The sequence below is a fragment of the Nyctibius grandis genome, chromosome 2, assembly GCF_013368605.1.
Source record: "Nyctibius grandis isolate bNycGra1 chromosome 2, bNycGra1.pri, whole genome shotgun sequence".
Classification (NCBI taxonomy): domain Eukaryota; kingdom Metazoa; phylum Chordata; class Aves; order Nyctibiiformes; family Nyctibiidae; genus Nyctibius; species Nyctibius grandis.
Genome location: NC_090659.1, coordinates 16,731,286 through 16,756,024, shown reverse-complemented (window position 1 = coordinate 16,756,024; position 24,739 = coordinate 16,731,286). Strand labels below are relative to the sequence as shown.

Genomic DNA, 24,739 nt, shown 5'->3' with positions numbered 1-24,739 from the left:
TTCAGCTGGTGTTTATTCCTTTGAATTTACAGATGACTAATCAAAATTTGATAGAACACCTGAACTGACATAACAGCCTGTCTCTTAAGAAATAAGAGAGCCCAGTGCATCACAAGGATTAGCATCACTGATTACAGCTACCTGAATTCTATATATTATACAAGTTGGGGAAAAAATAAAAATAATTAAATCTAGAATCTTTCTATACCTCATCCATACAAGAAAAATATGCGGATGACATAAGAAGCTGGTTTTTTCCCCTCTGTCTCAAAGGGACACTGCAGTCAGAGTAATAAGTCCATTGCCCTGTTAGTGATGCAAGTATCTTCCTTTTATTATTTATATCCATGCTGTTTATTTTCTGGTATTCTGTCCTGCCATATTTTACTTGCCTTCAACATAAAGATTTCTTATGAGTTGCTTAAGTGTCAAGTATCATGGCCTGAAAAACAACACGGAGGATTGTTCTGAAGTTATACAAAAGTACTTAATACTCAGGTGTTTCTTTTAAGGAGAGAGATAGAGAAGGAAGAAAAAAAAAAAGGCAGCTCCCCATGCTATATGGGCATGCACCTCAGTTTTACGTTAAAGAAGAAAAAAACCCAAACAACAGAGGAAGAAAATGGAAGATAATAGTGAAGATATTTATCACCTGCATCCTTTTGAAAATGGAAGTCTGAGCACTGCCTACTACAAGTTACTGGGCACGAATTAAGAGCAGTTATTCTAGTTCTGTGAAGGATATTTCTACTCTGTTTTTAAAACCAGAAAGGTAGTTCAATCCCTATTACGTGCAGGGAACTGAGGATTCAACCTAGCACTAGTCATCTGACGCTCAGCATTAAATGCAAACCATCAGTCTTACTTAACACTGTTAATACAAAACAGAAAGGCTTTCTTCTGTCTCATCTACACCCACAAGAAAACAAAACATGCTCCCCAAATTTTGCTAATCTGCTTTGCTGACTGCCACCACTCACTGAAGACAACGTCTAACATCACAACCTCATAAGATGGGTTGTTTACAACAGACATATCAAAAGGGCATCAAACCTATCAATTTTAAATGAATATTAATCACAAAAAATGGATTTCCCCTGTTATAGTCCAATTACATCATCACAATTCATCAGACAGGGTTTTCTAATTTTCTTTTATTCTTTTTTTTGTGTGTGTGTAGGTGTTACTATAAGGCAAGCCTGTCTTTTGTAAGATTAATGGAACACTAAAGAAGTTCCAGTAGCAGCAGCTGTAGCAACACCAGCACAGGCTGAAAGAACTGTGACTTACCCCAGTGTTTTTAAGTGAGCTATCAGTCAAACGTAAGACCAGTTCACTTTATCAAAACTGCAAGATCGAAATGTCTCTTGCCAGTCACCTTTTCAGAAATGCAGACAAATCAAAGACAAGCATTCTTGATCTGAAGCACACACAAACTCTGAGCCTGGAGAATACAGTGGAGTGCACTATATACCTCACAGTTTGCAAAAGGTTATGTTTAATAAATACTGACACAACTCAAAACAGATAATCGAAGATTCTCCACCACAGTAGCAACTTGTTGTCACTGCTTGTTTGAAAATATGGCAACAAACATCTGTTGCTGTTCCCACAGCCCAACATGAACGTCCACTCATCCAAAGAAAACAGACAATACATAGTGATGCCAGCCTTTCACATCAATATTCAGTTAGCTACATATACTCTCATACTCTAATTGTTCATGAAGCACACAAGTTCGCTCACCTCAAAACGATGAAACTGTCATCTACCTAGACAAAAATCTTTTGCCTGCTTAGATACTTGGTCTGGTATGAGTAACAACTCATCCTTAATGAAAGCCTCATACTGTAACTGTCACTATTTGACCCAGGCTTGTCTGGGTTTTGTGGGATTTTTTTGTGTTTTGGGGGGGTTTTTTTTGGGTTGTGTTTTGTTTTTGTTTTTTTTTTTTACTTAGAAATTGATATGAAGTTACTATAAAAAACTTTTCAAATGGCATCAGTCCATGACTTAATTTATCTTAATTACTACTACTTATAACCACAGTACACAATGAGAGAGACATTCTGAAGCTATGTGACCATTCAGTGATTTTCTCAATTTTACAGCTAGAAACAGTAGGGGATTAGGTTTGCTCATAAGCACTCCTACAATATTAATTTGTTTGTACAGCAAACAAACATAACTGCTTACCTTGCCTAGATATTACTTGCACACTGAGTTGCACTGTTCCATCTGTTTTCACTCCTTGATCAAAAAGGCTTCGATCTGGGTCCAGCTTGATAAAAGCAAAGAAAATTAAAAACATGTATTAGTCTCACAGTTATAAGAAACTGATTCTCCTTTAAACTTTAGAAACACTTAGTGTCTGCAGCAAATTTTTTGACGAAACGTGCAAATATTTTTAGTACTGTGTAGTCACAGTACATGACAGAAAGAGTTTGATCAAATTTAAAACTTGCTACTCTGTTCTGTTTAAGGTAGTTTCACTTACAGGGACATTTTTTAACCTAAGAAAAAGCAATGCAATACCTGGGAGCACCTTCACTTTATGAAAAGTATCTACAGTTGCTTTTCTTAGCTTTTAACACATAAAAATTCTTGACTTTAAAGCAGTATTCTCCCTGTTGTTTCTGGAGAAGACACAGATATCTGATTATAACTACAAATAAAACATGCAGATAAACACAATGCGAACCAGTTATACTAACATGTGGTGATGCCTGTAAAAACAGAGTGGGGGTGGAACTTCTTGAGTAATGTTTTGCTACCTATGGACCTGAATAGTATAAAAACCTTCTCGCTTTGTTCAGATTCAAAACAAGATTAGACTCACGGAAGTTCATGCAGCCACAAATGATGTGGGCTACCTCAAGGGAAGACAGTATTGTCATTGCCCTCATTCTTCTTTCACTTGCAAGGTGGTAATTTTTTGCTTTCTTACCTTCACCCCAGGAACCTCAAAAATATTTTCATTTTATTCACACTGAATTAGTGTGTGCATATTAAACGGTCTGATGATAATGAACTCGACATAAAATTAAACTCCTAATTGTAATTAATATACCACAATGGAAGAAAGGGACAAAGTATGTAAAATGCTTCTCTATTAAGAGGTTAAATCTTTCATAGCCTTTCAATTTACCTGGATATCTTGCAGGCAAATTTCATGTGCATCCAAGGAACACTGCAGTCTGGGTTCCAGCAACTTCTTAAGATTTCCAACTGGTTCATTGATGTCAATAGCTTGACTCACAAATTCTGCTGTGGTGTAGGTTTGCTCAACGATGCTTAAATACAAAATTAATACAACAAATTGTTACCTACATATTAACACAGTAGGTACAGGAAAGCTTAAAAAAAACAAGGTAGAAGTAAACTACCATAAAAGGTTAATACTGACTGCAATCTTAATACCATCCAGAAAAACTCTTAGCTTGAGTAGAAAGCGAATTACTAAATTTGGTCCCATTGATTTTACAGCTGTGTAACTCTTCTTTTATCCTGCTGCCACTAAGAAGCTAGGATAAATACCAAGATTATTTTCAGGTCACCATTTTCAAGAGATTAAGTCATGATTAGTATATCATACATTATTAACTTGCATGTAGAGTAAACTAATTCTATTTGCCTTGCCCTGACTGTATTGAGAAGATATTCAAGTTAAAAACAAACACAGAAACTTAACAGGAAAGTTAAAAGGAGAAAAAGGAGGAAAAAACATCCACTCTCATACAGAGTAATTGCCCATGTCTTTTCACCAGTCAGCACAAGGATAAGCTTAATGCACACAAGAGACAACCAGAAAGAACTACAGCAACATGAAGCCTCGAAGGAAACATTAGTCATGCGTCGTGGTTGTCCTGCACTAAAATGATGACAGTATTGGCATAAGGCATTCAGAAACATCAATGTTATGAGACTCGTGTCTTAACAACGACCTTAGACAGTTGGTCTCTCTACATTTACACAGAAGGAAATCAGAAAGTATAGTGATGTAGTCAGTTTGTAAGTAGTAAAAATATACAAGGAGCTCAGAATATGAAGAAACTAATAAGTGGTTTTGAATCGTTTCTCCAAAACAGGTCACCTACCAGACTCAGCTATTTCTATCCAACACATTAACTGCCCCTCTGTGCTTTCAAAAACAGTTGTAAAAATTAGGAGGGAAGCATTAAGAAGAAAAAAACAGGTTGCGATAATTAAGTCAAAGGATATCAGACTTCAGTATCTACCATTTCAATGGCCCTAACAACAATACAGTCAATAGATACAGAACAGCATTTCTGCTCTGTTAAAAACAAATGTATAACACTAAAGCAATGGACTGGAGAAACAGAAAGGTTCACTTCAATTACAGAAGAATACACTGAAGCTGAAACGTTTGCAGCACATACATGTAGACATATTCCTACAGACGTGAAAGTAGGTGAAGAGAATTACTAAGAACATAGCATAAGATAAACAAAATGGTTTGGGATTTAAGCAATTAAGATCAAAGAACAGGATAGCACTACACTGGCATAGCCACACTATAGTGGCTACAGTTCCACTTCAAGAAAAGCACCATTCAATTAGATAAGAAACAGAAAAACTGAAGAGAGCGCAAGCAAAACTAAGAACTTCATATCCAGCAAGAAAGTCAAACAACTGGAAACAATCAACAGCAGGATTAGGGAGATCACACTGAGCCAGTTACTTCTGCCCGTTTAAAGTTACTTCTTTCGCCTAGCTAGAAAACTCTTGTACTTATTTCATAACCATGGCCATCTCTGAAGCATTAAACAATATCTAATAATAAATCTGAATAACCAAACTTAGTGTGTGCAGCCACAGATCTGAAACCAATTAAAGAAAACAAATAAATAAATGAATTGCAGCCTAAGGACCCAGAAAGAAAAGACAATACATACCTTTCTTCAGTGCATTCTTGTTTCTCAGTTCCATCAATTTCTATTTCTATCAGCTCCTCTGCCTCTCTCTTAGTCATGGCTAAAATGTCTTAAGTGAGCTATGAACAGAAAAGAATTTTTTTGTAAGTCACAAATCAACAAAACTAGATGATGGGTTGTGTCCTATCAAACATTTTTCAAACCAAATACCAGGATAGTTTTGAAAGACAAGAATTCACCAAAAAAATAAAGTCAAAAGCTAACACAGATTTCACAAAATAGATGACAATACCTGTTCCTCAAACAAACGTTCTATGCACAAACCCAGGACTATAAATGGACATTAGCACAGAGCCCAAATCCCGATTTTCTTTGAGGCATCCAAATTTACTGAACGTTTTTTGTTACAAGCCAACTACAGCTTTTAGTGGCTGGTTGCAAAGAACTTCTGAAAATTCTTTGACAGTTATGCGTATTTTGCCATCTAGATTCAGCGACATCCTACCTTCCCAGCAAGGCTGAAAGATGCTCCTTATAAATGTAAGCAGCATCTTACATAAAATGCTGCAAGAGGAAGCTAGACAGAAGATCCATGATTTCCTCATAAGTAAATAAAGTCAAAAATAAAGCGTTTATTGACTGTCCCATCTTTCCACCCATCCCTCTCATGGGCGATCACTCGATGATATGTGCATAATGAATGCATCTTGTTAAGTCCCAAACTAATGCAGTATGTTAGCAATTAAAAGGAAAGCTATTCCGTGATGATATTCTCATTGACACTGCAGATTTTCATGCCCTGTAGAATACTAGAGTCTGTTGGAACATAAGGCGGAAAGAAAGAATTACAGCATTTGGTCTGTAAAGACATAGTTTATATAGTATTATCATGTTTCACTAACCATCCCATACATCATAAGTATGAAATACACATGATAAAGAACTGGGCCAAATTATACTAATAGTTTACAATAAATAACATCACCAACTTATAGGAAAAGGACTAGGCAATACGAATACAGAGGAAAAAAAGCACAGTAGAAAATGCAAAACATGCTAGTATTTAAATATCCACAATAGAAGAGATTAGAAAGGTTTCCATCTTGGAATCATTCTTTCCCAGGGACTAGTCTATCGCAAACCCAACTAGGAGAATCTATTAAAGACAAGTTAATAAGGGAACTTACTAAACTTTAAAACTTCTCAAAAGGAATAGTAACCAACTAAGTTGTACAGTTGTTACAGAAAAGGTTTAAAGAAATTCAAACTGTTCATCTTATTATGTCCTTCAAAAACTATTATGTAAAATTAGTTTTGATGAAATCAAGTGCTGCATGGGATATCAATCTGTAAGAAGCTACCAGGGCTAGACAGGAAGCAAACGGCACCTCATTAATATCTCACTACTTGAAGCAAACCCACGATCTGTTCTGCTCACAGATCTGACTCCGTGAAAACCCCCAAACCGCCAGGGTAAGGTCCACTGAACTGGAGTAGTAGTGTCCACTGAACAGCATCCCGAAAGTCCAGTTTCCATATCACTTAATCTTGTATATCATCTTCACGATAAACTGGGAAGAATCAAACACTACTCCTGAAGAATGCAGACAAGCTTAATTAAATATCTGAAAGAACTGACACCTGCATGATCACAGGTGATCCGGTTGACTGTTAAATTTTTCAGAATTAAGGTTTGAGCAAAGTCCCTCACAGAAAACTCCTAAAGAAGCTAACTGGCACCATAAAAAAGGGGGAAATCCTTTCCTGTATAAGCAATCAGATTAAAAACACAAAACAACAAGAATAAGTTATCACTTTTTTTTTTGTGAGGGAGCTTACCAGTAAGGTCACAAAAGGGGTTAGGCTGGGATTTATTTCCCTTGACATATTCCCAATTTATTTATTGCGAAAATTGTGCAGACCTGCGGAGAGAGCTCACCATCTTGAATGATTTCTGGCAGAAAACCTTCAATACTGGTAAATGCAAAGTGCTGCACAGTGAGTAAATATTATAACAGCACAGTAACTGTATAAAATTAGGTAAGACATGTTGAAGTCCTTATGGATTGGACTCCATATTGGCATCTGGACTATTAACTGTTCACTCACTCTTCAAAGGCTGTTTGCTGTTGCATCTCGCAGGCTCCGCTACATTTCTGGTTACCCTGGGGAGGTAGAAGAGGGGAGCACAGGCACAGGCAGCAGGTACAGAAAGAGGAAAAAAGATGGTTCCATTGAGCAGAGATGCAAGAAAGGGAGATGATGGGTGGAAAGAGGAAAAGTAACATTATGAAAACATGTTAAGTTATTAACAGTTCAGAGAAACCTAATGGGGAAAATTATTCACTTTTTCCTATGCTAGAATAGAGAGACTCTTGATGATATAAACATTTCACACCAAGTCTAGCAAAATTTGTTGCTACAGGATGATGCAGAGACTGCAAGCGTACATAGGTTCAAGATGGGACTAAGCTTCCTAAGCCTTCCCTGAAGGCTACTGAGAAACAAGAGAACTCAGCCTCGTTTGCTAGGACGGTCGATGTGGTAGGAATACCACAACAGCAGCATTTGTTTGGAGGAACATATAAAACCGCTTGATTTGTGGAAGTTACAGCCTACTGATTTCTGTTTGTTCTTGTCTTTTAACCTAAAAAGCCCTAAGACTTACTGTTATCCAAGAAGGAATCTGACCATAATGCCCAACACAGACTTCCACTAACTTAAGAGAAGGCACCTCTTAACAGAGCCTTTTTTTCCCTGTACAACAGCCCAGTGCTACATCACTATCTTTTACAGTTTGGCATTTGCAGTCAGGGCAGAAACCCCATAGTTGAGATCTATCTTTTCTTCTTCTTGGAACATAAGGAATTAAGTAACAAGCCCATCATGACAGGGGCACAAACTCACTACTAGAACGAGCATTTGTTATTGTACCATACAACTGTGAAGTGGGGGCAACTACTGGAGCCCACATGCATTATCAAGTGATACTGAAGTCCAGTCACTGGAGACATTTGTGGCTCCCGAAACGTTCCCGTGGTTCAGTTGTTGGTGGAAGAGCTGGTACTACGCATCCCTCTTATTATTAGGATTGGTAAATACCAACACAAACAGACAACCTATCCTTTACAGATCAGCTTTTCCAAGTTATCAGCCAGCTGGGATTTAAGACAAAGACAGTGGACCACTAAAAGGGACTGAGTCATGCCAGATTTCAAGTCTTTTCCTTCCTTACCGTCAGGAGTTAGAATCTAAATCCGAACTGGGAGAAGTGGTTGTGCAGCACGTACCTGGCCGAACACCAGGAAGCAAACGAAGTTAGATACCAAACACCCTCTTGCGTTTTCACCCAAAATAAGTTTTTACAAGTGCAGATAAGCTTTTACGCCCCGGTGAGGGCTCACGGACTTTGGTCCGGGCTGTCTGACTCGCTTGCTCCCAGCCCCGACAGCAGGACCTGCGGCGGGAGGGCTTCACCCTCCTCCCGCCCCCGCCGCCCCAGCTCCGCCGCGCTGCCCGAGCGGCTCTGCCCCGCACCCCGCCGCAGCCGCCAGCTCCATTTCCCGCCCGCGGCGTGCCCGGCGACCTGACCCGGAGGCGCCGAGGCCCCTCGGGACGGGGCGCCCCAGCCCGCTCCTCCGGCCACGGGGCCGCCGTCATGGGCCTCCCCGCGGCCAGGCAGGCGGCGCCGCAGCCAGGCGCACACCCGCGGCCATGCGAGGCCGCTCCTCTCCGCAGGCACCCGTTCTCCCCCCGCCACCCCGCCCGCTTCCCCCTCTCCTCCCCGCGGCGCCTCATCGTTGTTTGAACCCGAAACGGAAATGAGACTCGCGGCGCCGGGGAGAAACGGAAACAAAACACGGGTTGGGCCGCGCCGCCAGGCCGGGCCGCGCCGCGCGCTCTTACCCGCCACCGCCGCCGTCCGCAGTCCCGGCCCCCAGCGGAGCGGTCGCACGACACCTCCAGCCGGCCGCGGCCCTCGCAGCTCCAGCGCGTCCCACCGCCGCCGCCCTGAGGAAGCCGTCGCCCGCTCGGGATTGGGCAGCGCGGCCTAGCGCGGGCCCGGGCGGGCAGGGCACGCCGACACCGCCACCCCCCGCGCAGGGGCGAGAACTACAGCTCCCGGCGGCCCCCGCGCGCCGCCAATCCGCGGGCGGGGGGCGGGGCTGGTGTCGCCTGTCACCCCGAACCGTTTCCCCTCACCCGGAAGCGCATCGCTTACATCCGGCGGTAACGGGGAGCGGTGGGCTCCTCCCGTGCTCCCTCTCCTCCCCGGCTAATAGCGGGGCCGTGCGGTGCGGTGCGGTGTAGGCGGGCGCCGCCGCCTCGGGGGCCCCGTGCGCGCAGCCGCGGGGCTCAGCGCTGTGGCTGCATAGGGCCGCTGGGACGGGGCGGCTTCCCGGCGTGCATTGCGCGGGGGGCGGTGCGGACCCGGGGCGGTGGTGGCGGAGGCTCTCCCAAGGTGACTGGAGCTGGGCCGGGGCGGCCCCGCGGCGCCCCTCTGCCCTTCCTCCCGCGGCGCCGGCGGGGGCCGGGGGCCGCGGGCCGCTCCTCTTCTGTCGGCTTGCGCTTGCGGCACCCGGGGCTAAGGGCGCCTGCCGGCCCCGCCGCCTGCGGGGGGTTCCCGGGCGGGTGAGGTGGGGACAGAGATGGCGGGGAGCGCTGGAACCGGCAGCCGCTGCTGCTGGGTTAAAGTTGTTGCTTTTTTCTTTAAACAAGAGAAAACTTGAAGTTCCTTGTCTGTCTCGGTGGTGGCGCGAGCAAAGTCGGTCGGAGTGCGCGGTCGGACGGGGCGTAGCAGCGTCCTGGCTGGTGTGGTGGCTGTTTGGGTTCAGTGGCTGCTTGAGTTTTCACCCCAGATTGCGTGCTGGTTTAAATATCCTTTCTGCTTTAAAGCTCATATCTGAACTAAATCTTTTGCCCCTTTATGCATTTACATTGCAGAAAGAACTGACTAATTCTGTGTTTCTGTTTTGGCTTTTTTTTTTTTTTAGCTAATACATTAGTGCCATCATGATTCTGCATCAGATTCTGCGTCTTTCTTCCATTTTTCGTTCTGCTGTTTCCATTCACTTGCGCAGAAACATGGGGCTTTCTGCTATTGTCTTCAATAAGGCAAAAGAGCTCGACCCAGTTCAGAAGCTCTTCGTGGACAAGATCAGAGAATACAACACAAAGAGCAAGTAAGTAAAGGAAATTATTTTAAGGCTGATGGCAAAAGGGGAAAAATGTTGATTTTGACAAAAGCTAAAATATGCTAGCTTTGTAGGTTTGGTCTCTAAATACTTAAAGTGTGCTTTCCTGCAACACTTACTGATAGTGTCACAAATGAGAAGGCTTGTTCTTGCATACTTGACAGAAAATGCCCATTTTTCCCCCTTTAAAAAAAAAGTAGTAAAGCTGATGTTATTCTTCATGGGGCATTAATGTACTCACTTTTTTTGCACACTACATGAACATACTAGTATGTTAATTTTTACCCATCTATGTGCTCTGTAGAGGGGGAAAAAAAAAGCCCCCCCCCTTTTTTTTTTTATCTGGGGAAAATGGCTGTTCTTCAGTCTTGTTTCTAGAAGCTGAATGGAAATAGCCTCCAAAAGCAATTGAGAATTGATGGAACTGTGAGGCTGGTTCATTAAACATCTTAAGTTAATAAGCAGTTCATTCAAATGGAATCTTAGATTTTTAGAATGTTTGAATGAACTAACAGGAAACGAAAACTATAGTAATTCTGTGGAATTTATTCTTGGGAAGGAAATAAGCCACTTAGTTCTGCTGGAGGAAGATATGTGTTTCCACACATATGAACTAGCCTGTGTAGGGTGGCTTTACCAGTCGTAAGTGATATCTGTGTTGGTACAACTGAGCATTGGTAATCTAAAGAGATACTGTTTTAATTATTTTATATTTGTATCCCAAGAAATTCCTGTCTGAATCTGTATGAATGCAAGGTGCCCTGTCTCTTGTTTTTTTTGCTTGTTTAGTATTCAGAACGTTCTCTTTCCAAGAACAGTTAAGCTTTACTAACCAAGATCACTAATTCAGAAGTAGCAGAGGTACAAATCACAATTTTGTTAGGAAATCACACCTGGAAAAAGTGAAACTGGGCGCCCCGAAAGCCTGGATACTCAGTGTGGTTTTATGTCTCTAAAGGCTACCTCTGTAGCTTGGATTTTCCCCATTGATAGTAGAAAGCCTGTGCTGAGAACCTTGTTTTCGTGTAAGGTAAGTGGGCCTTAAGGTGTGTCATATCTTGACTTTTAGAAACATTTTAAATGGTTTGCTTTAGTTGGTTGTCAAAAAGGTTTTTAATTCATAAATGGCCATGAAAATTTAGAACTTCCACATGAAATTTTAGAACTGCACTGTTAATCAGGACTTTTAATGTTTTTTAGGCAAGCTGGAGGGCCTGTTGATGCAGGCCCTGAATTTCAGAAAGACATGAATGAATCCCTTGCTAGACTTAAACGACAGTATGGTGAAGGAGATCTAACCAAGTTTCCAGAATTTAAATTTGAAGGTGAGTTAACAACCTTATTGAATTTCTCATTGCAAGTAAGGACATGTTCACTGACCGCTTTTCTTAATTAATTCCCATTTAGTTTTCATTTGGACCATTAATTTCATGTAAGATTGCCTTGGTGAATCTCCTTACTTTAGCACAGTTCACATCTGATTCCATCTGACTCCTTTTCTTGATTATTTGCCTTTTGCAGTAGAGATGTGGACTTAGTTATACTGATGCTTAACAAAACTTGCAGTTAGATCAGGCTATTTTAATTACCCTTCACAGACCCTAAAGAAATAGCCGAAATAGAAATAACCCAGGGCCTATTGCTATGTGTTTTTCTCATCCTCCCAAAGAGGTCAGCTGACTATAATTTGAAAACCAGTTGTCTATGTCATCCAAACTGCAATTTATAAATTTTGAAAGCTGATCTGGAAAGTCGGTGATTTCAGAAAATGAACATAGAACTTAACTTTGTTACTTATGATTACTTCATGACTAAATTATATTAAATCTTCTTCTTCATTTATTTGGATATGACTTTTGTTTAACTGCTCTAAGTTTGTGCTAGCATATTTTCATATTACCTGGATTAATTATGACAAGAAGAATGCTTGTGACAATTGGTTTACCAAGAATGCAAAGAAACTGCACAGACTCTGCCTGCCTTAGGACATAAAAGCAACTTAATTTTTTTTTTACAAATAGATAGGCTCATTTCTATAGTGCTTTGTTTCTTTTGCTTGCTTATGTAATTACAGCTCAAAGTCTTCATCACTCACAAGCTGTTTTAGCTAAAGTCAGGTTTTGCGGGGGTAAGCTGTCTTTCTCAGCTGTAAGCAGCTGGTAGCTGGGATTCGGCAATCTTCTGACCGTGCCAGTGTATTTGGTGTGCGTGGCAAGGTTTTGGTAGCAGGGGGCTGCAGGCTGGTCTCTGTCAAGAAAGGCCAGAGGGTGTCCACACCTTGGACAGAGCCAGTTCTATTCAGCTCTAAAATGGACCCACTGCAGGACACAGCTGAGCCAGTCAGTGATGCTCGTGGCACCTCTGTGACAACATATTTTAAAAAGAGTGAAAAATGCTGTCTCTATTCTCAGCCCTCCTGTGGAGGGAGGGAGAGAGGGATGGAAAAAGCAAGAGAGCATGAGGCTTGGTGGGCATCTGGCATCCAGCCAAGGTCAAGCCACCCTAGTCACTGACTTGTAATTCTGATCAGACTAACTAATTTAGATTAAGAACACATCTGAAAACATTTTGGTTTTTGGTGGTATTTCAGTTGGATTAAGGAAGAATTTGGTGTCAGATGGTTATTGGTGCAAATAAAACTGAGGATCTTAAAGTAGGTGTTTCTTTTTGTCCCCCCAGTTTTAGGGATGTGGTTTCTTTATATTCAGTTTTATTTCTATGATGTAACATGTGAAACAATACATATTAAAGTTTAGGATTTTTTTGTAATGAAACAGAATTTGTGTGACTGTAGGAAGAGAACAAAGGGGGGAAACCATGTTCTTTTACCACTGTTGCCTCTCCTTAATCTGATTTCAACAACTTTTCAAAACTAAGTAGCTAGATGGGTAGAAACTTATTTTGTCGTAGTGAAGATTACTATAAGCTGAGCCTTACCTCTCAGACTCTTTGTAGCAAGGAGGAACAGGCATTAATAACCCACCTGCCAAAAGCCCTAAACCTTCTGAGTTTGTGCCTTTAACATCAAGAACTCCTTCCTCTGTTTGTATGTGGAGAATGTCTTTTGCTGAGTGGAGTTGAAATTGTGCACTCCATTCTGTTAATCAACTCCAAGACACTCATCAAGAGGAAAGAAGAGCTTGGTTACTTGATATCAGAGCTATGTTGGAAATACTAGGGTCATCTCCAGTAATGTTCTGGTTGACTTCTTCAGTTTCTCTGCTGCCTTCTCCTCTGCCCCAGGTGTTGCTAAAAGCTGTTTTGGCAGAATGTTACTAAGGTGCATGTCTGTCTTAAACCTTATGCATAACTTATCTAAGGTGGAAAAGACCTGTCTCCAGCGTAGTTTATTCTTCAGTGCTGCCCAGATCCAATAATACCCCGATATAAAGAAAGTAAGTGGTGGTGTGGACTGCAGTGTACAGGAGCTCGCTTTAGCTTGCCAACTCAATGTTTAGCTTTCTTTGAATAACAGCTGAATTGTGGTGTTCGAGGCTGGAATAAAGAGAGACTAATATGACTTTTCTCTCTCTCTCTCTCTCTCTCTCCCCCCTTCCTCCTTTAGAGCCCAACTTTGAGGAGACTCCAAAGTGATCCTGGCAGGTTGTATACCAAACAGCAGTGTACACCAATGGAGTTGCTGAACATGGCACCAGTTGTAACTTAATAAATGCAGTGTTTCAGTCTGATTTCAGAAGTGCGAATAAGTTCTTAACTGTATAGTGAGCATAGTTAGCTGTGATCATCAATTCTTTAAGTAACTGAGGCATCTGAGTAGTGTTTCTCAATATTAACTGCAAAAATCCTTTGCCAAGCTACATTTTAGTGCTGAGAAGTTGTAACACTGATAATGATGCACCAAGAAGGAGCTACTTGTTTGTCACATCCAAAAAGTTTCTGCAGAAAAATACCCATGTGGTAGTGATGGACCAGCACAACCAAAAGCACAGGCACAAATATACTAATTTTACACTGTATCAGTAAACACACAAGTGATGAAGTGTTACTCTTGTAGAAGCACCTGAAACCTGTTAATGAGGTTGTGAGATATAAATTTCAGTAACTGAACTATTGACACGAACACTTCAGGTTCTGAGGAATTATTTATTTGTGACACTTCAACAGTTAGGGTCCACCTACTACAGCTTGAGTTGTACTGGCATGGTTTTTCTTCAGCATGGAATTACATATGCGGTCTACACAGAGAGAGATACACTTCCTTGTGGAAGAGAAGCTGGAGGCATTTTATATTGGACAATAAAACACTGCTTTGAGCCTCAATTACAGGAAGCTTTGTTCTGTCAGGATATTGAGTTTAACGTCTGCACGACTACCTACGCATTTATAGATGGCTTTGGCAAATCTAATACAATGCCAAGGTACTAGTAAGTCAGAATTGCAGGAGAGTTTGAGCTCTTGGCAATGGTGGAGACCGAAGTAGTAGAAGTCATGGTAGCAAAGTCATCTATGAAAGTTACTTGAATAGATTGTTCCAAGCTGTAAGAGTGAATCCTGTATTGCTGCATGTGTACATGAACAAAATGAGAATTCTTCAAACAAATCGACTTGTGTATTCAGTTTAGTTCCATCTTTAAGTTAAAGGTGTTTTGGGTTTTGTTTTTAAAAAAAAACAATCACAGGATGACTCGATCTAAACAGTGAGAGTTTCTATTTTTAGCGTACAGTATGTGGAAACAATATTTACTGAGTAGAGGTCAAAAGATCCCTTTGATATTTTTGTATAACAAGTAGTCATTTGGTGTCCCTCACAGAGGCTGAAATCTTCTAAATAACAAAGGACTTGGTATGCTTGAAATCCTAAATGAAGCAAACAAGGTTACATAAGTAGTAGTTCAAAGATTTTAACCAGATTAACATTTAGTGTACATTTCAGAAGAAACTAAGGCATCAAGATTGAAAAGAAGCGTGCCTGAAGCACTGTTAGTTAATGTTTACTCCTTTCTGGAAAGGGCAGTCTACAGAACAGAAGTAATACCCTATTAAAAAATGCAAGTATCACAGCTTTGTTGACCATCTGATTCATAAGTGCATTAATACTGATAAAGAGATAGCACAGCTCTTCAAAGTTTGCTCCTTCCCACTCAGAGCAACCAGGTGTCTGGCCTCAGTAAGTTTTTCACATATATACTAGGTGAAGAAATAAGCTTATGCTGTTTAGTACGCTGTTTTGTAAAGAAACGGGTGGTGTTCAGCAAGCTTTAAAGGCTACTGATGTAGCCTTGACTGTAGATAGTGAAATTAAGTTACTCCTAGTTGAAGCTTTAGTTGGAGCTCCATTCTTTTCGTACCAATCTGAAAAGCTGGAGCCCTCTCAATGAGGAAGGGGGGAAAAAAAGTAAGTTTAGCTTCCATATTTAGTCAGGCCTTTTGACTCACATTAATCTTAGAGGAATTAAGGCACGGACTTTCTCTCGCTGCTGCCTTGGACTGTGTCTGAGTTAGTTTCCTTGGTTAGCTAATATGCAACAAGCAAGGCAGAGTGGAAGTCTTCACAAGAAATGGCTCCATGAAGTGGGCAGCATAGAGATGAGATTGTCAAACAGTGTAAGGGTGTTACCTTTTTAGTTTATCTGATGGAGGGAAAGCAATCCTGAGAAGGGGCAAGAAAAAGAATGCAAGAAGCTAATAGAACCAAGGAGATATAGGAAGAAGTAGGTAAAAGACAAGCAGGTAAAAGTCTGGTTAGTGTGGTAAAGAAAAAGATGGCAAAGTATGGAGCAAGGTGCTGTAGTTGTATGGCACTTGAGACATAAGTAATAGGAAGCTATAACTGCAGACAGAGAGAAGGTATCTCCAGGTATTGGTTGCATGTAAAGTTTGGGGATGTGTGCAAAAACATCACAGATCTAAAGAATTCTGAAGACATCTAAAACTTTTTAAACACACCACTGAACGCAAAATACTTACCTTTTCACTCGTAGATTGATAGTTGGTCTTCTTTCTGTTAACAGGAAAGAAACATAGGTTAAATAGTGACTTTTCTGGTGTTAGTTTTAACCCTTTAAGAACCTTATTTATGAACACATTTTTCCTGATTTCCAGCAACCCTTAGTTTTTTCCCCTCTTAGAAAGTAGTTACAATAACAAATCCATTGAATGTTTTTAGACAGCTATCACTATCTCATGAACCACTGCCAAATTACCTTCCCTGGCTTGTCTTTTCAATGCTTCCAGTTATGCTTTTTTTGTCTAGTTCGTGGCCAGTATAAACAGCACAGTATGATAAAGTAATATTTGTTTAGTACTTTTTTTTTTACCTGCTATTACCTAGATGTGCTAAGATAAACTTCTAAAAGAAAAAAAAATTGAGGGCAGCCTCCAATGGAACATACAATTTTAGCCTTGTGTGGGAGCACTAAAATAGCTTGAGGAATTCTGACTTGCTACTAAGACAGTTAAGTGCATGAAATAAATTCATATTAAAGGAGTAGACCAGACACCCTCAGAAAGTCTCCATCTGTCATATTTTTACAAAATATTTCCTGAAATGATCTGTAGACATGGATATGAGGACAGTTCAATTGTGTTCTGAGCATCTTTTGTGCAATCTGAAGAGGAGACAAATGCATGCCTGTAGTTGAGTTAGGGGGGTAAACCATAACTATGTAAAAAGACACATCTCTGCACATTTATCACTGTAATCATGCTTAATTCATTTTCTGACCAGCACACTGGTTCTAATAAGGGAACCAGCTGGTGCGCAGGATCAGGTTTATTTCAGTGTTCAAAAAAGCTGCTGTACAAGAATCACATGAGAAAGGCCTTAAACAATCATCACAGTTACTAAATCATCAGAAATGTAAATTAAGTTTGCAGTGATTTGTGTATTACTTGCATCAAGATACTTACTGGGAAGAGCTTTCCTCTGAAAAAGAAAAAAAAAAAAAATTAGTGCAAGAACACTTTCCTTAGCTGATTTAAAAAGAGTAAGTTGCATTCAAAGGTAAATGAACTTCCAAGTGATCATGAATTCTAACAGCAGCTCTGTTAGCCCTTTATTTTTAGGCACCGGACTTTCTCAGACCCCGACACCTGGCATCCCTTCTGGCTGTGCTGAACTCGGCAGGCACTAACGTAAACGCTACCGAGAGGGTTGGTGGGTGTCGAGACTTTTGCAGCAACCATTAAAAGCAAGGTTTCTCCACGTGCACTTTCGCCACGACCCACAAGAGGGAGCCAGCAATCTAGTTTGCCCTTCATCAGAGCTCGGCCACCCAGACCTTTTAGACCGCAAGTGAACTTGCACGGCCTGTTTTTATGTTGCCTTTCTTTGCCATCCCTTCCCAAAACAAGAGCAGAGAGGCTCCAGGAACCTGGGTTCAGCTCGCTGCTTTCCCTAGACTGCTGTTTGTTAGCCTTCTGCAACTGCACAAACATCTCCATGTCATTCTTAAAGTATCTTTTGCAGTAGAAGGTGGCAAATTAAAAATGTCTACACAATAAAGTTGCTATTGTAATGCTCTTTAGCTTTAGCACCATGGAGTTAGAGCCTTCATGAAAAGGAGGACGTTATGTTACAGTCAGCAGAAGTACAGACTTTTTTTTTTTTGACACAAGGAAGGAGTGATTTTAGTTTACTTACTTGTAAAGTAGCCCTTTTTTTGGGCGTAAAATACTCCAAGGCCACACAATGCCATTACCAGAGCTACACATACTACTGCAGCGATGATACCACTTACATTAAGGTCATCTGTAATTATAAAACATAAATCCAATGTTATAAGTTGTAAAAATTTCCATTGGCTGGATTTTTTCCCCCTAATTACTAGAGGCACCTTTTGTACCTATAGGTGGTCTTTGGCTCAAGCTACATAAGTTAATTAGTAACATGCAGATGTAGGTAAGCAGTCCCAATGCATTACTGCATCACAGCCACATTAACAATAATGCTTGATACCCCTCAACTCCTTAGTTCAGGTCAAAAGTAAGGAAAGAATAAGAGGGGTCAAGGGGTACATACTCCTCATTATACCTATCCCAAATAAGTATTATTCAAGTCATATGTCTCTAAGGGAAAATATCTTGAAATCTTTAAAAGCCTTAAAACAATGTTTTCATATAGTTAGTTTGCCTAAAATAACCTGAACAACTGATGACACTGTCAGGTCCCAGTCTTGAAGAACTCTTCAGGTGAGTTATTTAAAATTCAATGCTGACTTTTAACAGCAAGGCTTTTAAAATTCAACACAGTAAAGGTCAACAAGTATTTTAGCCCAAATGTCTAAAGTTAAACTCTACACTAGGCTACCAAAACATCTAGCCATTTTTATTTTGAAGGTGATGACCCATGCCCATTTTCTGATATAATCACTAAGAGCTTCAGGCAATCATCCATTTTAGAAAAAAAACAAAAACATCAACAAGCAGAAACATCTTAATAGGTTTTTGTTATATGTCCAATTACTTAGTTGCATCCTGCCTTTAAGTGTATAGTAATATATGGTTGGGAATTTTACCCCCAAACCTAAAAATTTTTGTGCATTGGTTGACAGCAATTTAGGACTTTGGTGAGTATTTCCACAACAGAGGGATTCTATCTTGGTAGCTTGTGGAGCACTTGCTCATAATCAACCAGGAATGCATTAAAAGCCATGATACGTCCTTTTCAGCTAAGTTCTAAGAAAGCACCAGACAGTTGCTTTGAATACTTGGACATGAACTTCTGTGCAGTATTTATCAGGATCTTTTAGAAACTTAAACTGTTTCTTTACCATCTGCTTTCCTATCAAATCTGCAAGAGCTAGTTTTATATTTGCAAAACATTAATGCATACTTTGCCCCTCCAGCCTTTGCTAAATTCTTGATTATCTAACCAATGCTACACTTCACCTACACTGTGCAAGTAGAAAAGAAACAGGCAGCATGAATTTTTTTTTTTTTTTTTAAGATACACTGACTTCAGCGTTCCTCTGGCAGGTATAAATGAGTCATTCAGTTAAATTTCTGATCCGTTACATTAAGATCTCACATGAATGCATCTCAAAAGGGAGGCTTTTCATAAAGAAAATAACCCAGTGGACTGGCACATTATGCTGTATAGCTTCCACAAAAGTATTCTGAAATATTAAGGATCTCATGGATAGTGCTGTTGTGTGAAGTTCAGTGTTCAGCAACCTAAAGGCTGGCTGCTGCAATAATTTTAAGGTACTACACTAGCTGCTTTTCTGTGAGATGAAGTGAGACATGTTTGCACTGTAAGAAAGGAATGCTTTAAGTAGCCACAGCAACTACATATAAGGAACTCATTATTATTATTTGTCCCCCAAAATGCCATAATCAAACAAAAAGATAGAATTCAATCTAGTCTTAGCTTCTCAGCTGCATCATGCAATAAAATAATTCCTATTGCAAGACTGTTTTCCACCCATATTTGCTTTGACACATACCAACTTGCATTCGCTTCACTGAGCATTTCTGAGATAATCCAATCCCATTGGAGGCTTCACAGAAATACTCTCCGGTGTCATTCTTTGTAACTGTATTAAACAGCTGTTAAGACAGAGTCCAAAACCATTATCAGAATGGAAAAAAAAAAATCAGAATTTCCTGTGGGATAGAAATTTTGACATGTCAACAGGGTTTGGTTGGTTGGTTTTTTAAACAAAAAACCCTGAAAGAACAGGAGAAATTCTGGTCCAGTTTGACCTCATCATTCAGCTTCCTAGTCACATCCCCTAGTCCTTAAATTCAACTTCTGGTCTAAGAGGGTCTTCTAGATGGACATTTTAACTAGATGGAGTATATCTACAAGGAGATTCTTTTCCAGTGGATCAGTACTTTCCAACAAAATGCATTTTTTAGACATGCTCTAATTTCAGAATCCCTGATACCAGAATGACCAAAAAAAAAAAAATCATGTAGTAGAAAAAGATATTTCCCATGGAAAGTTTGTGGGCTTCCCTCCCCCCCAAGAAATGCACTTTCTAGTGCTAGACTGCACTATTTATCAAATACTATTGCTGTAAAAATGAAAATAAGGAAGCAAGAGATGGACAGAGACTGACCTCATGTCAGTTCCAGTGTTTCTCTGTATTTATTATTATTTTTTTAATCATTAGACCTGTTAACTTTTTTCCCTTTAATATATCCCATACTTTAAAACTAAGATTTTCAGAAGTGACTGGTAATTTTGAGTAGTCCACCTAATGTCCACAGTGTGCTGAAAGATCCACAGCACCTCTGAATGCTTAGTCACATTTCAGTTTCCAGGTTTGATCATGCAACAACAGTAGGGTGTCCCTAGAACAATCTGTACTTCTGAAAAATCTCAGCTGACAAGGCATCATAAGTATTAAATATCAATTTTTTTAGAAAGATCAGCTAATGGGGGAGGTATGAGAAAGAGATGCCCAATTCTGAGGGGAAAAAAAACCCCACAAAACAAAAAACAACTAAATCAAAAACCACGCTAAGGTTACTTATAGCCCCAACTCATTCCCACTGACTTCAGAATTACTGGACTGGAACCTGTAAATGTCACTGGATTGCACAAATTCTGGACTGCCCTTAGCGCTGCACTCCCACTGAAGTTTATGAAGTTGCTGTTTCAGATTTTAAGGTGCTGTCAAATATAGCTCTGTCGACATACTGATAGATCATTCTCAGCTGGCACTGGTTAGTTAACTGACAAGGTGAAATTTGTCATTTATTTTCTAGATTCTGCTCATTTATCATTACTGCAGCCTTGCAACTCACCCAGTGTGTCTGTATCACTCAATGTCCGTGACTTGTCATTGGTCTGAGGCAGAAACCACCTTCTACATTTGTTAGCACATATTTCAGCATGCCATTGATCTCTGACAAAGACCTTGTGCATTCTTGGATTAAGACCCCTGTGCATCATTGTACTACATAGTAAATTTGGTCTTCTTGATACCTCGTTATTAGAGTTTGTTATTACACTTACCAGAGTACCAGACTTCTTATTCATGGTGTAAGTTATGTTTGCTGTTCTAGTACTGCCTGTTCCTGTCTTTTCCAGTAAGGCAACACCATTCTTGTACCACTGGTACTCAGATGGAGGAGACCCCTCAGTCTCCTTACAGCTCAGTTCCACTACTGTTCCCGTCATTGCAGAGCTGGGTACCTCGCACACTGGAGTAGTCGGAGCAACTGGAGAATGAAATGGCACTTGTTACACAGTCTTATCAGTATTGACTCTATGACAACAGTTTGACAGTCACTGGTGAGGAGGTGAGCACTCGTGTACATGCTTAGCAACTACCATGTTAATGAAGAGAGGTGCTGGAGAAGGGGTTGAAGGCAGAGTCCTGATACTGGAGAGCACAGTAAAATTTGTGAGTTGTTAAAAATGGAAGAAAGAGGCTTGCTCCCAGCCTCCCCCACCACATGCTGTGTCATCCTGTCTCCAATCTATACACTCTTATCCAACCCCAGAGAGTTTGTTTCACCTCATTTCTTGTGTGGGGCCTCTTGCTCACAGACAGAGGAGGGATAACTCAGGGAATCTGTAGTCCAGCAATTCCCCCCCTTCCCTGCCCCAGTATTTAAAAAAGAAGTGAGAAAGAGGAAAAAGATTTTTTATATTAAAAGATATCAACTGTTTTTGAAAAATGCTTGTCAGAAAGAATTACCAAGACTGGCCATCATCACAGCCATTGTGTAAACCCCATGTTGAGGACCAAAAACAATTGGCTACTAAATTTCAGTTTAAATTGAAAACAAACATTCCCACACAGAGATGCAGGAGAACTGACTGTTCTGCCATGAAGATGAACGTCTCTTTTCTGATTTTTATTACGTGAACAGAAAAGGAACTTAATTTTCTGTGTAGAAGAAAACTAAGGGTGAAGAGGCATGTATGGAACATTAAAAGCACAAGTGACACTAACAAGTATTCATAGTTTTTCTTGGCTGATTTTAAAATAAAAAGCAAAAATAAAACCAAGTGAAACACTAGCAACACACACACACACAATCTCTCCTTTGGGCTCTAAGATTTCAACTTTAAATTAAGAAGCTACATTTAAAAGAGGAAAGCTGTTGAGAGTGGAAGAAAGAAGGAATATGTGGGGTTACCTCATTGTTGGAGCTCATCAGAAGTTCATGAATTTATCAACCTTTATGAAGAACCTTGAGACTTTATTTATAATTTTAAAAGAGCAATTATTTTTGTATAGAAAAAAAACAATATAGAAACTACAAAAGCAAATATTTTCTTTTCTCTGAAAACAGAGAAAAGAAGAAAACTACCAACCTCTACCACTTATCCACTGGGAAAAATACCAGGAACAATGTAAGAAGAACGTGCTCAGTATTCACTTTTCCCTCCTTTCCCCAAATGGGAAAGAAAACAAACAAAAAACCACAAAGAACAACCACCCCCCCAAGCCAACACCATCTCTCCTGTAAATAAAGTCCACAGACTGTTAGCTTGCTGGCTGGCATTGTGCAGACACTGCAGCAGTCTCTCCTTCCAAAAACAGGAGGAGACTGTAGCATATTGAAATGAACTGCTGCTTAGGAATATTTCATAAGTGTTGACAGATGCTGACTTTTCAGTGCCAAATGCCATGATCAGCTTATCCAGATTCTCAGCCACTGAGTGACTTCAGTTTTAGTAGAAATGGAAGTTTCACCATCACATAAATCAGCATACTTCTTAAGTTTTGAGAACTGAAACCCACATTTATATCAACAAAACCCTAGTTGTATTCCTTTCTAATACCAAGTATGCATTTTGCAAAGCTCTTTTGTGAAGTATGTTGTAGAATGTGCACATGCATGTGTATTTATAAATCCAGCCCAAAGAAGACCCAAAAACCCAGCAGCCACACATCATATGGACAACCCTACCTTCAACACCCGTTGCCATCATTCAATTTCTTTACAAAAGCCCAAGTAATAAAATTAGTACCCAATACTGTGAGAGTAATAGTAGCCTCTCCCACTTGTTGCCTCTCTTCACTCTTTGCACTGATTTCACAGCGGTAGGTCCCAGAATCCCTTCTAGTCACATTTCTAATACGGATTCCTGTATTCAGCATCTCTGCTCGGCCTCGAAGATCACCTTTAAGGGAGAACACACAGAGAGGTTTCTGCTCTTTGCTTACAGCAAACGTCTATGTCTCATTGGCTTGATCTGAAATCACTTACAATTTACGAACTATTGCTCATTTATTCAGTGTTAGTTACCTATCACCAAGGAGCAATATGTAATCCCCTCCTCAAGACAGTAAGAAGCTTCCACAACTTGTCCATTTAGTCCAAAAAAAACCCCTCAGTTCAAAAAACTTACATCTGTCATAGATTTTCTACTTGGAAGACGGAATGCTTTTTTTCTGTAGGTATTTAAAGAAAACATGTATAGCAGTAGTCAGGTGACAAAAGAGACATCATTTTCCACTAGAGGGATGGCAATCTCTAACTTAATTACCTTACAGAAAGAATTATGAGCAAGACCACAGCAAAGTATTTGACATTTTAACTTGGCAAGAAAAACTTGATGAGTTTAGCAAAGATATTGCCATCAGGCTTCTTACAATGAGGATTTTTTCATTCTACGGCTTGTTATGAAATTAAAGTTACGTGCACACACAGAACCACGAGTTCTGGTGTTTCTCTAAATTAAATATATGCAGAAAAAAACAAGTTCACCAACAAGACCAGCACATCTTGCAAGCTCTACAAACTAACAAAATCGCTGTGCTTGTATTTTACTTCTCAACCTTCATTTATTGTGTACAAGGTACCACAGACCCATATTTTCAACACATATAGCTGAGGTAAGTCCTTTTCAGAACATAGAAATTCCACTTCTGAAAAGAATACAAATGATGTAAAATATACAGCTGAGTTTCTATTTTATGTATATAAAAATTGCTGCATTATTCATATCTAAGCCTCCCGCTCTACAGGAGGCTTCAGAAACCTTTGGAGGATAAGAGTGCAGAGCTTGCAGTAGTTTTGGGGAGTTTATATCTGAATGTAATTTAACTTTTGAAAAATGTCAAGGAATGTGCACTGCCATTTTCTTAGTCTTGAGTTTTATTATATTTAACTTCATAAAAATGGTAACTAATCATTGACCATTTTATTAAAAAATGCTTTTTTTCCCCCCTGGGGAAGAATTATTTTCCTCAAAAGGACAGCTGTTCTGTATGGAGAGTCAAGAGCATTCTCTTTCATTATCCTAATATTATTCCCCAAGAGAAAGTCAATATCTATGCCAGAGAATGACATGTTAAACCGTCAGTCTAAGTTTGTAATACTGTACCTGTAAATTCACCATTGTAGTAGACAAATGAGACTCCTTGAGGCTGGATTTTCTTCCATTCTATTCTTAAGCTCATCACTTTTGAAAATTTGTGCTTGCAACTAAGAATAGCCTCTACAGGAAAGAAAACAAAAAAAAAATGCAAAAGGGAAAATTAGAGACTTCAGCATTGTGTTTGGTACACATTCAGGCTCCATGAAATTAATATTCCTCCTTCAAAAGAACTTGAGCAGTCAGCGAGGGCCAGATCTAATTCTCAAAGTGATGCCATCAGACCGTCTGCAGATTTACACAAACACAATGGGGAAAAAGAAAGTAGTAATTTTCCCACACTTCAGTGGCCTTTGGATCAAACTTCAGATGTTGGGGACTAGATATTCCCATGTCAGACA

At 40.1% G+C, this 24,739-nt stretch overlaps 3 protein-coding genes across 8 annotated transcripts in view; 1 reads left to right on the top strand and 2 right to left on the bottom strand.

Moving 5' to 3' along the window:
- GABPA (GA binding protein transcription factor subunit alpha) overlaps nt 1-8,989 on the bottom strand; it is a 30,852-nt gene extending 21,863 nt beyond the window's left edge. For 2 of the 3 annotated variants that reach the window (XM_068425349.1, XM_068425351.1), the window contains exons 1-4: nt 8,802-8,989; nt 4,917-5,014; nt 3,149-3,293; nt 2,197-2,281 (exon numbers count right to left, since the gene is read on the bottom strand). In XM_068425349.1, the coding sequence (XP_068281450.1) occupies nt 2,197-2,281; nt 3,149-3,293; nt 4,917-4,993 (307 nt within the window). In that variant the 5' untranslated portion in view covers nt 4,994-5,014; nt 8,802-8,989. Of the gene's footprint in view, nt 1-2,196; nt 2,282-3,148; nt 3,294-4,916; nt 5,015-8,130; nt 8,399-8,801 lie in introns of those variants that run through there. The other variant, XM_068425350.1, reaches the window with a different exon arrangement.
- A 121-nt stretch (nt 8,990-9,110) lies between these two features.
- ATP5PF (ATP synthase peripheral stalk subunit F6) lies at nt 9,111-13,779 on the top strand. Of its 3 annotated transcripts, none has more exons than XM_068421746.1 (4): nt 9,111-9,357; nt 9,890-10,078; nt 11,291-11,415; nt 13,656-13,779. In XM_068421746.1, the coding sequence occupies exons 2-4, from the start codon at nt 9,909-9,911 to the stop codon at nt 13,682-13,684; spliced, it is 324 nt and encodes a 107-aa protein (XP_068277847.1). In that variant the 5' UTR covers nt 9,111-9,357; nt 9,890-9,908; the 3' UTR covers nt 13,685-13,779. The 3 variants fall into 3 exon arrangements, with proteins under 3 accessions (XP_068277847.1, XP_068277856.1, XP_068277864.1); XM_068421755.1 differs by lacking the exon at nt 9,111-9,357 and adding an exon at nt 9,366-9,527; XM_068421763.1 differs by lacking the exon at nt 9,111-9,357 and adding an exon at nt 9,366-9,532.
- Nucleotides 13,780-14,174: 395 nt separating this feature from the next.
- The window catches only part of JAM2 (junctional adhesion molecule 2), a 38,169-nt gene continuing 27,604 nt past the window's right edge, over nt 14,175-24,739 (bottom strand). Inside the window, exons 3-10 of one of the 2 annotated variants that reach the window (XM_068421734.1) lie at nt 24,348-24,461; nt 22,989-23,141; nt 21,018-21,223; nt 19,498-19,600; nt 17,694-17,801; nt 16,961-16,976; nt 16,019-16,052; nt 14,175-14,908 (exon numbers count right to left, since the gene is read on the bottom strand). In XM_068421734.1, coding sequence (XP_068277835.1) covers nt 14,876-14,908; nt 16,019-16,052; nt 16,961-16,976; nt 17,694-17,801; nt 19,498-19,600; nt 21,018-21,223; nt 22,989-23,141; nt 24,348-24,461 — 767 coding nt within the window. In that variant the 3' untranslated portion in view covers nt 14,175-14,875. Of the gene's footprint in view, nt 14,909-15,912; nt 16,053-16,960; nt 16,977-17,693; nt 17,802-19,497; nt 19,601-21,017; nt 21,224-22,988; nt 23,142-24,347; nt 24,462-24,739 lie in introns of those variants that run through there. The other variant, XM_068421724.1, reaches the window with a different exon arrangement.